Below are 17,148 nucleotides of genomic sequence, written 5' to 3' on the forward strand. Positions count from 1 at the left end.
TATTCATATAACACCAGATTTAAAGTTCAATTTACATATGAGGGATGGGATATGCAATAAAATTTTCACACTAAAACAGAGAAAAGCGAGCGGCGACGAGAAATAAATGTTGCCAAAAGCATAGCGGCGCTCAAACTGAAGGCAGGCAGCACAAATGCGTGGATGCTGTTTTTCCAATTTTCCTACTCACGACGAGCACATCACGGGGCAAACGAGATGCTGCGCTCCGATTGTAGCTCCCGGTTGTCGTCGGTTCATGGACGTTGTTTGTTAGGTGTAGGAATGTGTTTTGAGGGAGCGCAAGGCAGTCAGTCTCTCACAGAATATTATCCGACCATACCGTTCCGATAAAACGTCCACAGACTGGACTCGCTCTTCCAACCACACGATCTTCCTACCCAACCCACCACCCAAATTCGAAACCGAACCGAGCAACAAACGTTTTGGTTTCCTTCCACAATTTGCTCTCGTGAAGGTTTTCTCATTTCCATGAAAATCGGCTTTGTTCCGTAGAGAGCAAGCAACCTTAGCAAAAAAAAAACAACCAGGATGAAGAGAGGAAAATAACTTAACACAGATTGAAGCCGACTGAAACGAATTCCGATACCCAGCGACCGACCTACAGGCAGGCAGAACTGAACGAACGGCACCCCGAGATTAAGGAAACAATCAAATTCCTGTAGAAGGTGGAAAAACGAACGGAAGGAGGTTGGTAGGTGGCAAGGTGCCTAGAGAAAACCATTGGAGGAGGCGTTAATCGGCAGTGATGTTCAATCGACTTTAAGCAGGATGCTGAAATATGACTGCTCCAAATTTTATTGCACGAAATAAAAATGTTCTAAACAAATGAAAATATAAAAGGACTTCAACTTTTGGCTCTGATAAAAAAATGCCGTCAATTAGAGTAAGATCAATTTTTTTATAAATATTTTTGAGCTACCTGGCTGACCCGGAAAGAAATAACAGAATTGGGGACAGAAAAGGAAAATTTTAAATGAAAGTAGAAACTATTAGAGTAGAATAGCGACAACAGAGCCTTGGAGTTCCGAAGCACCAGTTGGAGGAAACGTTAAGATAGTGCTCGACGGACTGGGATAATTAGGCCCTGCTGAAGTTTCGAGTTAAACCAACCTTCAATTCAACCGAGCAGTAACAGTATGGTTTCAAAAGGTATAATATGTCAACGCCTCGATGTCATTGTAATAAGGGTTTAATATCTTACCGTAGTTGAGTTTTCCTTATCTGTCACCAAATATCATTAAGTATAAAGATAGTTACGACACTATAGACTCGTTTTAGTGCGTCCAGATTTAGGATGAACTATGCCTTATATGAGAAAAATGTGTACGATCGATGTGAAGTAAGAGAGCGTTACTGTATTTGAAAATTGTATGAGTGATAATAGGAGGGATGAATGACCCCATAGATGTTAAAATCCCAATGATCAAATAAATAAAAAAAAATGAGTGATAAGCTTGGCTGAAAAAAAAATTATAAAGAAAAATGAAAAAAAAAATACAAGTACAAGTCGTTTTTTAGGTTAGAGGAGATAATGGTCGCAGCCCGTGGCGTAGAGGATAGCCTCCAAGTCTTCTAAGCCAGCGCACAATGGGGAAAAAAGTGTACAAACCGCGAAATTCAATATCATTCGTCATACATGAACCAAATCTATGAAAATATAATTTCCTTGTGTGAAAATTTTCGGAGAATCGATTGGACATAGTTTCAAACGCCGCACAAGCTTACGAACGGAGATATAGTGCCTTTTAAACCCCTAATTCCCCTATATTTTGTAAACATTCCAGAAAAACACTGATTTGAACTAGAAAATAATGAACGAAAATAGACCTTTCGTATTAATTTTTTTCTGAGGAATCCAATGAAGGCTGTTGGAACCACCACACGCTTCGGAAAATGAAAGTATGGCTGTTTTACCTTCAATTCCCCTCAAACTTTCCAATTTTTAAGAAAACACATGTTCGGACTTGAAAACATTGAATCTAATGGGACGTATCTTGTGTGATTTTTCCGAGGAATCCAATAAAGGCTGTTTGAGCCACCGCACGCTTCGGAAAATGGAGTTATGGCTGTTTTTACCCTCAATTCCAATTGGGCCCTACTTGAGCTTCGAGTTAACCCAACATCTAATTCATCCGAACAGTAACAGTATGACAATATACGCCAAAGTCTCGATATCATTGTCAGAAGGGTTCACTATCTTACCGTAGTTGAGTTATTCCTACCTGTCACCTAACCTTACTCGATTCAATATTTTATGATCGTTTTTACTCGAGATTAACATAGATTGACTAATGATATTTCCTGAATTCAGAGCAAATCATCTTGATAAGAAGCTATCTCTTAATTCAGCAATTAATAGAATTTCGCTAAACACAAATAATAATTGTACCACATTTTTTGAAAAATTAAAAATAAAACAGAGATACAATAATAATTTGCATGATCAATATCTTTTGTAATATCACGCGGCTCTGTAATTATATTGACAACTTGGTTGGCATAAAAAAATCAAAAGTTGGAATTCCTGATCAAAGGTGTCTATAACTCCAGTTTTTGTAAAGGATACAACCCATTTGGTTCAAAATTGTCAAGTTCGAACATGCTTTTTTTCTGAAATCATTGAAAAATGTAGGGGAATTAAGGGCAAAAACAGCCATAACTCCATTTTCCAAAGCATGCGGTGGCTTAAATAGCCTTTATTGAATTCCTCGGAAAAAATCACACAAGATACGTCCCAAAAGATTCCAATCTTTCAAGTCCGAACATGTATTTTCTTAACAATTGGAAAAATTGAGGGGAATAAAGGTAAAATAGCCATAACTCAATTTTCCGAAGCGTGCGGTGGCTCAAACAGCCTTCATTCGATTTCTTTAAAATAACCCCACAAGATACAACCCACTTGGTTCAAAATTTTCACTTCCCAACATGCTTTTTTGAGCTATTTGAAAATTTTTGGGAAATTGAGGATAAAACAGCCATAACTCCTGTTTTTAATCCGTGCGGTGGCTCAAATAGGCCTCGTTGGATTCCTCGGAAAAAATCACATAGGATACAACCCATTTGGTTCAAAAATTTTAAGTCCGAACATGCTTTTTTCTGAAATCATTGAAAAATCTGGGGGAATTGAGGCGAAAAACAGCCATAACTCCATTTTCCGAAGCGTGCGGTGGCTAAAATAGCCTTTATTGGATTCCTCGGAAAAAATCACACAAGATACGTCCCATTAGATTCAAAATTTTCAATTCCGAACATGTATTTTCTTAACAATTGAAAAAATGAGGGGAATTGAAGGCCATAATTTCATTTTCCGAAGCGTGCGGTGGCTCAAACAGCCTTCATTCGATTTCTCGGAAAAAACACACAAGATGCAACACATTTGGTCCCAAATTTTCAAGTCCGAACAAGCTTTTTCTGAAGTAATTGAAAAATATAGGGCAATTGAGGGTAAAAACAGCCATAACTCCATTTTCTGAAGCGTGTGGTGGCTTCAAACAGCCTTCATTCGATCCCCCAGAAAAAAACATACATACGATAGGTTCATTTTCGTTCAATATTTTCTAGTTTAAATCAGTGTTTTTTCTGGAATGTTTACAAAATATAGGGGAATTAAAGGTTAAAAAGGCACTGTATCTCCTTTCGTAAGCTTGTGCGGCGTTTGAAACTATGTCCAATCAATTTTCCGGAAATTTTGACATAAGGAAAGTATATTTTCATAGATTCGGTTCATGTAGGACGAAAGATATTGAATTTCTTCGCGGTTTGTACACTTTTTTCCCCATTGTGCAGCGGGTATGAGATCGAGTCCCGATCACGGCATACATAGTACACTTTCTGTGGGTTAGAGATAAGAAAAAGGAGTCTTTTCGTGGAAACATCAGTTTCAATGAGATCCTGTATGTGTATGCGTTCGTTTTTTAAGGGCTTGTGATATACACTGCCGGTTTGGGATCATCCCTTAAAAAATATGAAAATTTTGATCGGTCATATCTCAGCCATCTTATGACATATTGCAATTCTTTAGATCTCATTCGCAAGATCGAGTGCAAAACCTTCTTTGTGTGTATTTGACAAAATGTTACGAAGCTTTTCACATTCAAATTGTTGATTTTTACTTGTGATTGTATACCTTAGATAAACCCGATCATCTCAGGGTGGGGTGGATTAAATTTGAAAATTCGAGTTGCATTCGAATCCTTTTTTCATACTTATCGAAACACATTTGTTTAATTTTGTGCAAAAAATTTGCAATGCAGTTAAAATACATAAAATAGCTACTTAAGTTATCGGCCAAAAGTTTGGAATCACCCCGCAGAATGGTGTAACGGCCAAAAGTTTGGGATCAGTCTTTTAAAACATGAATTTTAATTTCACGCGTATCGCTATTATCAAACAACATATTGTTTATCTGGTAAGCTGATTTGGAAGCAAATGAGTTGAACTGGCTTCATGAATATTTAGTTGAAATATTTTTGATATCTAACTTCATAAAATCTTTAGCTTAAATTTTACCATTTTCTAATGATTTTTACCAAATAGTTCGATCGTTCAAAAAAACATCCATATTTGTTTTTACCATAACTTAGAGCAAGTTCACTCGTGTTGGGAAAGAGTGGTAGAAATTTTGACACCTAAACGCCTAAAACTTCGGTTGGCGCTACCCGTCAACTCTCCGTTCTATGAAATTACAGTCATTAAGAATTGCACCACCTTCTTCCTGGTGTTACACTTCCTGACTTTAAATTTCAAGAAGCTAAGTCTTACAATTCGTTGCCTCAGGTTATAGAATCTTTTAAATTGAAAAACTTGCTCCCACAGAATGTTGAAGTCTCCTACTGAAAGTCCTAGAACTGACAGTGAGGCTCATGAACAACATTCCCGTCGTTTAATAATAACAGAGATACGCATGAAATAAAAATGTATGTTTTAGAAGACTGATCCCAAACTTTTGATCGTTACACCATACTGCGGGGTGATACCAAACTTTTGGACGATAACTTAAGTAGCTATTTTATGTATTTTAAGTACAAGATTTTTTTTTATAAAATATAGATAAATAAGAAGAAGAAAAAACAGTATAAAAATGTGTTCTAAATTACTTTGAAGGCCAAGAAGCTTTATAACATCGCGAATGCATGGATGATGATAAGATTTATAATTTGAAATTGAAAATGTTTAGAAGGATACATCGTCAACTGATTGAAAACTACTCCATAACATCTTTGTCGAATCAGTCTCGAGATTTTATTCGGAAGGACAAAAGCTAGTGTACTTCCTATATGACAGGTGGAATCGGTAGCATTAGACATTAAAAACAAGTAATTTCACTGAGGGTTTTCAATTTCATCAGGTACATATTCTAATTATCAGCACATTTTTTATGAATCCAATCAATCAATCAATCAAACAATCATGTACGATGAGAAGATGGATCATTATTGCATTTATAGTAAAAAACAATTGTTTCAGAAAAAAAAAGAACAATTCAAGTGCAAATTACTAAAATTGTCGTCAAAAATTTATGGTAGCAATTTTAAGTCTTCCAACTTTCTTTGTTATCAGTTTATAGAAGTTTTGGTTAAACTTACCTTGTAGGCGTGCGGATTTCTGTCAATCTCGGACTCAGTGTTCTCACACATGGATTCTGCTTCGCTGAGCCAACCCAGGAACTGAAGAGTGAACAAAAAAAAAACAAAAGGAAAGTTAAATATGAAGGTAGTGTTTGTTGCACGATCATACATGCACAAAATGAATATAGAGGGTTTAGGTAACTTCCTTGAAATATATATATTTCAGTTACATTACGGGTTTTCAAAAACTGTAAATTTTGTAAAACGTTGTTGATAAACAAAAGAGATATAGCAAGAGTTATAGTTTTTAGCGAGGAGTGTCAAATTGACACTCAAGGTCTGATTAGGGGTTTTTTTTCATGGGCTAAAAACATAATGCTAAATTACAGATTTCAAGAATTCATTGAGGGTCCCCGAAGAAATTGTATTATTTGGATGCACCCGAATGAATAAAGTTACAAGCCGCCAAACTTCCAGTAGCGTCATATTGACACTCAAGAGCGGATTAGAGTTAAAGGGAAAAATATTCAGAGGTCCTAGAAGTCAAGTTTTAAGAAAGACAGTAGTGATCGAAAATAGTCGAAATTTAATCTGTTGTTCAGCAATCAAAAGCTTAATCTTACTATCACTATGAAAATTACAAGTGAGTACAAAGTATTTTTCATTACAACTGTTGGGCTAATAAAAATTGGAAATTCAGATTCTGAGCCTTTATGAAAATTATCTTTATTGATAGACTTACCTGGTCCAAGTTTCTATCGAATGACTGCAAAGATGAAACAGCTGCGTGTAACATTTTCCCTCGAGATATTACAGCATTTGTAAGGTTGTTATATCTGGAGAAACAAAATTTACATTTATCATTTTGCTTGTTAAAAATTAAACAATTGTAACAGACCTCAAGTTGACCGATTCCGTCATTCGCTTAATTCGTGATGTATCATCGGATGGATAGACGGCAATCAGCTTTTGGGTAAGTTGATTGAACAACTCAATGTGATGCTTAAACTGGTGCAACTCGGCATGGAAGGATTTCTGCTCCTTCTGCTGAATGTCCAGGATGTCTGCTGTAGTGGCTATGACGCCCATCCGTTCTGAGCGGGCTTCCATGCGCGTTAGCCAATTTTCGATCTCGATCCGCTTTGCTTCATACCTGTGTTGAATAGAAAAGTGAATTAATGTAATTTTTGGTTCACATATTGAGATAAAATTTATACTGACCTTTGAGAATCTCCAAGCATTGCTGTCAGCTGGGATTTGCGTTGCAAGACCGATTGTGATGTTTCATCCCATTGCTCACGCATTCGGGAAACTGTTTGAAAAAGTAAAAGAGAAATAAAATTAATCTTTAATTGTTTGCATATTCGTTTCTAAAACTAGAGCATCTTTAAGAAAAGGCAAACCTTTTGCGATAATGTTTCTGTATCACAATCAACATTTTCCGTCGGTTCCGCAGCCCATTTTTTTATAATGTCAAACTTACTGCTTACAATGAAATATTACGCGAGGATTTTTATGCAAACTTTTCTTTCCTTTCAATGTACCTAATACCTAAACAGACCACAGACTGATTCATGAAGCAAAATTTTAATAAAGCAATACATTTTCTCCTTCAAAATAAGGCGATTTTGGTGAAAATCTTGGCCATCCATTGCTTAGGGTTTTATATGTATATCAGACCGGCCCATAACAAAAAAAAATCCTTAAATTCCACTCGGCACCCCCTAGGTTGGTGCCTTTAGGTGAAAAATTTACTTTGTGAAGGTTTTAAGTCATTTGGCAAAAGCTCGAGCTGGCGCAAAGGACTTGAAGTTTGTATTTTCAGTAAAATGTATGAAAAATCGATATACTTTCACTCTTGTGTTCTAAAATATGTTTCCAGTTTGCTAGAAAGCTCAGGATTTCAGGAATTGTAGTTCAAACAATGACAAACAAGTTTGTAGAAGATTACGCGATTAGAGTTGACTGTGATGAGTTATCCGCAATTGAATGTGTTATTTTTTTTTTTGCATTATGTACTTTGATATATCGTGAACGGTGTATGGGATAATAATCGCACTAACTTGATCGCATCGTCACACAATGCAGCAGTTCATAGTTTTTCAAACCTTTCTTTCAACTTTTTACAAAGATATTTGTTATGAAATAAGCTATAATTTTTTCGAGGACACCAACTTTCTATCTTTTATTCTCATCGTGTGACAATGCGATCAAGTTAGTACTAATAATCGCCCTCCTATACACCACATACATCAGGATATATCGACGAAATGCGAAAAAAAAAATCACATATTCAATTGCAAATAACTCATCATAGTCAACTCGTATTGCGTTACAATCTTCTAGAAACTTGTTTGTCATTGTTTGAACTACAATTCCTGAAATTCTGAGCTTTCTATCAAACTGGAAACATATTTTAGAACACAACGAGTGAAAGTATGTCGATTTTTCATAAATTTTACCGAAAAACCTTCGTGCTTTTGCCAAATGACCTTAAACTTTCAAAAAGTCATTTTTTCACCTAAATGCACCAATCTAGGGGGGGGGGCGGGGGGGGGGGGGCGCGTTGAAAAGTTGTTTCAAAAATCATCCCATACAAATTTGGGCCAGTCTAATGTATATGAGTAAGGAATTTATAGGATTTGATGCGCTGTCCTACCCCCCTTTAATATAGAGTTAAGCTTTTATAGATTTTGTAATAAATCCTAAGTTACACATTTTTACTTGTTTTTTCATTTTACTTTTTCATCAACTGACAACAATTTACAAAAAAAAAGGAGCGAGCTCATCAATTTTGTGTTGTACCCAGTAGAGTTCATGGGAGCATTTTTTTAGATGTGTAACCATCTGGCCACCTTTTGAATGCTTACAACCTGTCGAATAGTCAAACCTACGTATCAAGCAACGCCATTCAAACAGCAAGTGACAATTAAAGAATACTCCGGTAGGTACCAAAAATGAGAACAAACCATTTGACCCTGACTTGCTAGTGAATGTCTCTTTGGATCTAGGTCTTTTAAAAGTTACAATTATTGTAAATTGTAAGACAATCTTATTTTAAAATATGAAATTTAGTAGAGAGTTCTTCGAAATCGATAATTATTAATCATTAGGTATTTTAATGAATTCAACATTTAAAACAACAATGTCCAAAACAAAAGTAATGCTAACGACAGCCAAGCCCACAAACTGAACAAACCTGGATTATTTTGTTGGGAAAACTGTGTTTCGTCATGTGATGACCGACGCCTAAGTCTTAGATCTTCCCGCGACAATCCGGCCTGTCCTCGATTGAGAGAAGCGTTTTCGTTGTTTCTCGCAATCACCGGTAGCAGTTGCTGCCTGATGTATTCCATTTCCTGTGACCGTTGCCGGCTGTATTGGACCTCCAGGGGCAAATGACGATCCAGCGAACGGAAATGGTGTTCTACTGGGCGTTGCGAGCCACCAGATTCCATCGCGTTCGGTTTCATCACATTCGATCGTACATTATCGCCATAGTTATCGAGCCGCATCTGATCCATACTGATGACCCTTTCCATGCCGTTTCCTCGTACATTGGGATTGTACTGCTTGTCAATGTTGAGTCGCAGGTTTTCCACTCCCCGTAGGCTTTGGGAACCATCCAGGGAAGTTATAGATCCCATGCCTCGACCGATATTGTTTTTCATATCCATGAACTGTCGCTGGTGCGATTGGGCAGCCGCAGCGGCAGCGGCCGCCGCAGCTTCAAAAGATCGAAGGTTCATTTGTTCTTGCATTGCACGCTCCATGTTCCGCAATCCACTTTCGATACCTCGAAGCGCGTCCTCCGATCCATAATCTTCTATGGGTGATGCATTCTTGCCCACCTTACTAGCATCACCGGACTTTGTCGTGGGTTTTTCAATTGACTTCTTCGGAGTTCCACTGTTATGGTTAAATTTTTCCGGTTGTGGCTGTTTCGCCACGCAGCTAGGGTTGGAAGGTTTCGTAAGCAAGGGTGAATTTGGCGTTTTATCTTTAAACTTGGGTGCCATCAGTGGTGAATTTTGCAAGCTGGATGGTTTTTGCGGTACAGGAGGTGCCTTTTGTGGGGCTTGATTGCGCTGGGGCAGCGGAATACCGGGATCGTTGCCCAGGTTAAGATCTCCATCCAGCTTTCTTGAGACAGGCCGTTTCGGAGGAATTTGGGGAGCTTTTTGGGTTTCGTTTGCTCTCGCCGGAACCTCAGGTACCTTCATTTGCTCAAACGACTGTGCTGCCGATTTTCTTTGCATTTCCTTGGCGCGTAAGGCAGCCTGCGATGCCAATTCTTGTGTGCTCTTGAGCAATTCCGAAGCCATTTCTGGGGCTCCATTCTTTTGCGACATTTTGAACACTTTTTTGTTGTCTTAATCTGGTATCAATTATTCATAAGATGCTTCTCTGGCTTGTGCCAAAGTTTGAATTGTTTATTGCGGTTACTGTGTATATGATATGTAAGCTTCACAAAGTCAGACCTTCACTTAATAATTTGCTAGCACTAGGTACATGCTGCTAGTATGAAGGAAACGTTTTCGGACAGAGTTTTTGACAATGGAATCGAGCGCATAGTTCAATGTTTATTTGTTTGGGAATCGGATTAGAAGAAAGTTTGAATTTTCTTCTACAATGTCGGTATTTATAAGATACCCTAGAGGGCCGTGCCAATCTTTCTACTTTAGAATCAGGGTCTGAAGCTTGCTCGAGAGATTTTTATTTGAGCGTATTCGAAAGGCTTTTGTACAAGAATAACATTTGAAAAGCTGTAATTGTACGGGGCAAACCAGTATTCCAGTGTTAGAATAGTGACTCGACAGTAGCTCGAGGTCTAGAATACCAAATCAAGCCTGCTTCCAAAGGCCAACCAGTAGCTCACGTGCGAAAATTTGAACAAAACCTCATTTTTTAGTGTTTTAAATACCAAATTAAAGTTGATATTTTGGGGGATTTAAGAGATGAGAAAAGTTAGAGTTTTATACTGTCTGCATCAGGGACCTGAAAAATGTATGAGATTGGGAGCATGCATCATTACAAGTATGAAATTCCAGTTTCTTTTGAATATTTTTTATCAATTGCTGTCAATTTTTAGACGATGATAAACATTTCGCTGGAGGTCGCATTTTGATTAAAATTATAATAGAACAAATTATAACAAAGATTATTATTAAAATAGAGATCTTTTATTTAAGGACAGTATTTAGTCTAATGTAGGTTTTATAATTCGAGCCCAAACGAAAATTCTTTTTAAGAATAAATTTGTTAAATTGCACTCGCTTTACAAATAAATCAAATTCGTCAAAAGAACATCGTTATGTTATCCCAAGGAGGAATGTTCGTTATAGTTTGAGCACGTTCAGCTTTCAAGGAAATCCATGTTTTTACAACGGATGCTATTAAAAAATGATGAAAAACTGGATTCACATTTTTTTTTTCGAACAATTTATTATTTCAAAATCCTTAATTCCAAAAAGTTAAAAAAAAAAGATGATCAAAAGATATTCTCACTTTCATCTATGCTTTTTATATTATAAGAAATAACTTTTTTTTAATTGAACAAAAGTCAACTAAATCTAAACATAGATCCAAAATTAAAGTTTTGACCGGCAGTCAAAATTCAAAATAATTTATCTTTGAAATACAAAAACCATATTTTGACAAAAAGATAAAAGCTACTAGCGAGCGACAAAAAATTTGAAAAACTCAATAGGGGAGTTTTTCTATCAAAACTTTGAAACGTTAATTGTCCGCTCCCTCAATATTTTTTTGCATCAAATCAAAATCCAATGATTTTTTTCATCGGTATCCGGACGACCGGGAGAAAATCGACCTTCGCAGCATCTGTCTTGATTTTATGCTGTTTTTTGTTGTGTTTGTTGTCGTTGTTGGAATCGCTAATTTACAACATTACAATTTCAAATGGAAAGTCCCCGAGCTTCGGCTTTAAGAAGAAGTTAGTTTCCTTTTTGGATCACGAAAACCACTGAGCGCTGCTTCATGACCCATTGATGCGAATGAATAAATTGCTCTTTTTTATTGCATATGTGTGCAAACTCTGGCTCTGGAAGAATATCATAAACAAGGATAGGCAAAGAGCAATCAATAATCTCGGATCTAAACACATAAGGATTTGCACAGAGCTATTAAACTAATTCTAAATAAAACCGGAAACAATTGGACCCGATCTAGCAGAACCCAGCGTTTTCGAACTTGAATCCGATTCCATTCCTGAAACAAACAACTATGCGCTCCAAAATCCATCCAACAATTGACGGGTCGGTACAGATTTCACTATTCAATTTACTTTGAAAATCACTATAGCGTAAATTGTTTAACTACATTTTTCACTGATTGTTCTACTAATACAATAATCCCGATTTTAGGCGACAATTTTACTATCTAAGCTTCGAGGATTTGGATGATATCAAGATACTATGGCAAACAATTTTTGTGTAAAAATCCTTTTGCTGCACAAAAATTTGTGTCTGCCAAATGGGAGGATTTCGATATGGACTGCTGAAAAATTGTGTTAGTAATAGCGACAACTTGTGCTTCCGTATCGTGTAGAGAGAGGGAGAAACTGCGCGAGCAAAGAAGAAAATTGAGCTGTACGGAGCAAAGGAGACGAAGTTTTTCACATATCAATGCAACTGGAGGCGCGTCCTGTTGAATGGAAAATTTAGCTAGAGTAAACTATTTGTTCCGTCTACGATCCCTGGCTAGCCGATGGAGATCAAAGGAAAACGTCTCATATACAAATCGAAAAAAAATGGGAAAAATCAGAATATTTATACAAAACAAAACGAAATAAAAAAAAATTGAAAATGCAAACTAACCAATCATCGCTACAAATTGCGACGTACCACCGCACATTTAGCGGTAAAAGAAAACTACACGCATACAACGACAGAAACAACCCTCCCAAAATGATTCTAAACAGAGATTATTGCCACCCTCACGCGTATTATTCTTCGTAGAGTAACTGGGTAGGTAGGACGACGACGACGACGACGAAAAAAAACGCCCGAGCCACCCATGTGCTGCTGCTGTTGAGCTGCAATCGACTGATGTCTGGCTGGCTGGCTGGAATGGAGCGAGGAGGGAAAACCAGGAAAAACGAAAATTCAACCTGGAAAACTCACTTGACATGGAGTAAAGGAAGTGGCACAGATACTAGGTAAGGTACAGAATCTGCTGTACAAAGACCCCGTCGATAAGGTTACCATCGGGGAAATACACCAATGAAAAATCATAAATATGTTGATAAAGCATGATTTTTTTTTCAAATAGGTAGGTATTGCAAGTGGTGTTATTTACAGTGAATTCTTATAAGAATTCAAATAACACAACATTGTTAATCATCATGCATGCAATATTAAGGCTATGATCATTTAGTATCCGGGCACTTTATTTCGGTGATATTTACATTAATAGAGCTTGGATAAGCCAAACTTTAGTAGCGTTGTGTTGGTTATGAAAAGGACTATCTTGCCTATTTTTGATAGATTTTTAAGTTAACGTGTGTTTGAGATATTTACGATGCAAAAAGACATGGTAAAAATAAGTTTGCACAAGTTTGCTCCTTTTACGCATTTTGCGCCTCGAAAATTCTTCATTGTTGACGTTAAAGCTCATAAACTGTTGATATTTTCTGATTTTTTTTTCGGACCAAATGGTTAAGAAGTATAAGGACCCACTCTAGGATGCTCACGAAGTTCAAACCAAGCATCGTAGTGGAACCCTTGATCTTAAATATCGTAAAAAGTCTATGGTTATTGGGGATAACTGAATGCAGACTCCTTAAATAATGCAATAAATCCATTTCCGGCAGGCAAAAAGTGTTACCTGACTAGTAGACACCAAGTAAATAACTAATAATGATCAGTTCCAAAGATCGCAATCTATGCATCCGGTTTTTACGCTATATGACAGATGTGTTCTGATGAACAAAAAAAATTATGTTAAAACCGAATCTAAGAGATCAAATTCTTCGAAATGCCTACTCATGAAAAGGTTCCAACCAGATTCCAATTGCTTTTTCCAGGTGCGTTTGTGTAAAATATCATGATTTTGCAAAGGTTTTGCTTCTGTGATAAAAAAAAATAAATCAATACACGACTGAAAAAAGTGTGCAAAGGTAAAAATGAGATTTAATGAAAAAGTTAGAGTATTTCTTGAAATCATTGATAAATATTTTTTTTATATTTTTACATTAAATGTCATATTAACACCTTCATTTCCTCCATAGAAAGTTTTTCGATCAAATGTAAAGTTTTTAAAATACACACGTTTATAACTGCCCGGATACTAAATGATCATAGCCTTATTTATTGGCAAAACGTTATATTGGTGTTTTTTTAGATACCATCTGCAAATTCAAATTCATGAAATCAAATCGGGAGATCAAACAAAAAATCCGAAGGCTGCAGATGACCACAGGCGTTACTGAGCCCGTTAGTGCGATCATTTTTTTTGTATGATGAATATGCTCATCAGATAATTTATATAAAATTTTATTCTTCCATCAAATTCAGAAAGAAGCTAATTCTGAACAAAAAGGAATAAAAATAAAAAACCATCAACAAGTGAAATATTTTCGTTCTTGAATATTGACGGCAATGAAAAAATCTGATTAATGAAGAATGGGTAAACGGTTTAAGATTTCTTATCGCCATAAGTCAGTATCAAAGTTTCCGAAAAAGTTCTAAATTTTTAACAAGGACAATGTCCCAAAATGTTTGTGACGATTATATGTCGTGCTATTTTTAGAGACAAAATAATCGAAAAATCATGCCAACATCGATAGTTTGAGTCGTTTTTTTTTTTTTTTTAAAAGAAGCAATCCACATTATCAAAGCTTTACGAATTTAATAAATAAGCTTTTGAAAGCCTATACCGATGCTTTCCTCATTAAACTGAAAACAACATGAAATCTGTAAAAAAAATCCAAGAATCAAGAATGTTAACTGGAGTTTTGACGAATTTGGCTTGAAAACATTTTAAAATGATGAATTTTCATGTTATTTCGACAAGCTTGCTCAACAGGCAACGATGTCATGAAAAATAGTTTTTTCGCCGTTTGCCTGGATATTCAATACAAAATTTGGGAACAGTCCAGCCCAGCTCGGTTGCCCGGATTTCATTGAAAAATGCCCAGGCTTTGCCCGGATTTATTCACTTTTTTGGAAAATCAAGCAAAAAAACAAAGAGTGTTGTATTTTTGTAATTTATGCCTACAAAACGACATTTTTGAGAAAGTTCTATAAAAATTATCATAAAAGGTTTTTTGAAGCCTTAAATATAATTTAAAGCCTGTCGATGGATTTTGACGAAAAAATTTTATTTTCAATTTTTTTCTTGATTTTTGTTGAGTTATTTCTGGGTTTCGTCAAAATTTGCTCGAATATTGCCCGGATTTTTGGTCGTAAATTTTGAAATCAAATGCCCGGATATTGCCTGCTTTTTATACCCGGCCAGGATACGTGCTGGAAAAATTCTGGCAACCTAACTATAAGTTATCGCTGTGATTTAGCTCCAAACACTTTTGGATTGAAGTGATGACGAGTAATCATAAAAGATTTTTTCCTGGAAAACGGTTTGAAAAGAAACGGTTTTTAGGAATCATGAAAAGATCTTCAAAATTTTCTCAATATTCTCGAAAAAGTTAAAATCAATTAAAAATTTTAATTTATACAAAATTGATCAAAATTTCGTGAAGTCCCTGCTCAATTTCGGCTGATATTTATTATTCGCCTTGCATAAAAAACAAAACTGTAAAACGGGATTAATCGGGACAATTTTTGAACTATTTTCGTAATGTGTCTGTTAAATATAACTCTTTATGCTTCCGGGCAGCTTGAGATGGTATATTTTATGGGCCTGTACCTAACTGATTCAAAGGAAAAACAATTCAAACTTTTATATTATCTAATTTAAAAAAGTAATTTTTGTTCACCCCCTCTCCACAATTTGGTTTAATAGGGACATTTCCTTTTTATTTGAGAAACTCTTAAGCTCAAGAACGTACAACATTAAAAATATGTTCATGTAGCTTTTATTATTTCAAAGCAATTCAAGAATGTTTTGCACCAAACGGTGATCTGGTTAAAAAGTTCATGAAATGATTCAGAGAATCAAGGCCAGGAACTCCTTGGTCTTCAAGAATTGGAAGGTACCTAAGAAATAAGCTCGAGGTGAAACAAGGGCACGGAAATTGTACGAACGGATTTTGGACAACAGCAACAGGTGCATCTTAATGAACGACGAAACCTACGTCAAACAAGATTCAAGAACGCTTTCCGGGACACATTTCTACACGAAATCGACGGACGAGGAGGGGGATGATGCCAACTGCACGATTGCGATGGTAAAATTTTGAAAGAAGGTTCTACTATGGTAAGCTATTTGTGGTCTGCGGTCAAGTATTTTCTTCACAAAAAGTACAATAAATGCTCAAGTTTACAAAGATGAATGCTTGAAAAAAATATTGCTGCCCTCTATAAAAAGCATCAGTATTCCTCTCTCTTCTGGCCGGATTTGGCATTTGCACATTACGCCAAGCCTGTATTGCAGTGGCTTTCAGACAATAACATTCAATTCGTCGAGAAAAAGATCAATCCACCAAATTGTGATCTCCGACCGATTGAACAATACTGGGCGATTGTGAAGATGGTCTTTTGGAAGGAGGGGCAGTTTCTCAAATCATGGAAGAATTCGAGAAAAAATGGGAGGCAGCATCAAGGAAATGCACAAATGCTACTGTGCAGAACTTGATGGAAGGCATTTCATCAAAAGTGCGATCAATCTTTAAATCATATTTTTTTGACTTATATGTTAACCATGATTTTGTTTTTCTTGTAGATCTTTATTTGAAACGGCTCGTACCTTCAGGTTTCAAGGAACCAAACTCCTTTTTTTTGTTTTTACAATTGTTTGCTTATCGTAACACTTTTTGTTTAAAGAAAAAGAAGATAGAAAGGGAAATATGAAAATATAAAGAATTATAGACGGAGATCGATAGCTTTTAGAAAAAGGTAAATTTCGAACATGTAGTCCAAGTCTAGCACAGCTAGCACGTCTCTCACTGGAACGTTAAGTGGATTTCCTCGGGCCCGAAGGGAGTCTAATAAATTCGTTTTGGCGACAAGATGGACCTCACACGACCAGACAATATGCTCGATGTCATGGTAACCTTGGCCGCAACTACACAAATTGCTGCCAGCAATGTCAAAACGATAGAGTACCGCGTCTAAGGAATAATGATTGGACATGAGACGAGAAAATATACGAATGAAATCCCGACTCAGGTTCAATCTATTAAACTAGGGTTTCAAGCTTACCTTTGGGATAATCGAGTGGAGCCACCGACCCAACTCATCCTCGTCCCATTTGCGCTGCCAGTTGACAAGAGAGTTTCTTCGAACCAAGAAGTAAAATTCGTTGAAGACGATTTCACGGTGATACGTGTCGCCTTCTTACGCCCCCACTTTTGCCAGAGAGTCTGCCCTCTCATTGCCCAAACAAAGGTGATGGCAATGCAACGTCTTGATAAAGAACTCAG

At 36.5% G+C, this 17,148-nt stretch overlaps 1 protein-coding gene across 6 annotated transcripts in view; it reads right to left on the minus strand.

Annotated features, from left to right (window-relative positions):
• Positions 1-17,148, minus strand: part of LOC129746498 (dystrophin, isoforms A/C/F/G/H) — a 170,860-nt gene that overhangs the window by 94,041 nt on the left and 59,671 nt on the right. For all 6 annotated transcript variants that reach the window (XR_008737308.1, XM_055740170.1, XM_055740172.1 and 3 more), the window contains 4 exons: positions 6,810-6,900; positions 6,487-6,741; positions 6,331-6,424; positions 5,607-5,687 (listed from right to left, as the gene is read on the minus strand). Coding sequence is in view for 5 of the 6 variants with exons in the window: in XM_055740170.1 (XP_055596145.1) it covers positions 5,607-5,687; positions 6,331-6,424; positions 6,487-6,741; positions 6,810-6,900 (521 nt within the window). In the remaining variant the exon portion in view is untranslated. The remainder of the gene's footprint in view (positions 1-5,606; positions 5,688-6,330; positions 6,425-6,486; positions 6,742-6,809; positions 6,901-17,148) is intronic.

This window comes from Uranotaenia lowii, chromosome 2, assembly GCF_029784155.1.
Source record: "Uranotaenia lowii strain MFRU-FL chromosome 2, ASM2978415v1, whole genome shotgun sequence".
Taxonomy (NCBI): domain Eukaryota; kingdom Metazoa; phylum Arthropoda; class Insecta; order Diptera; family Culicidae; genus Uranotaenia; species Uranotaenia lowii.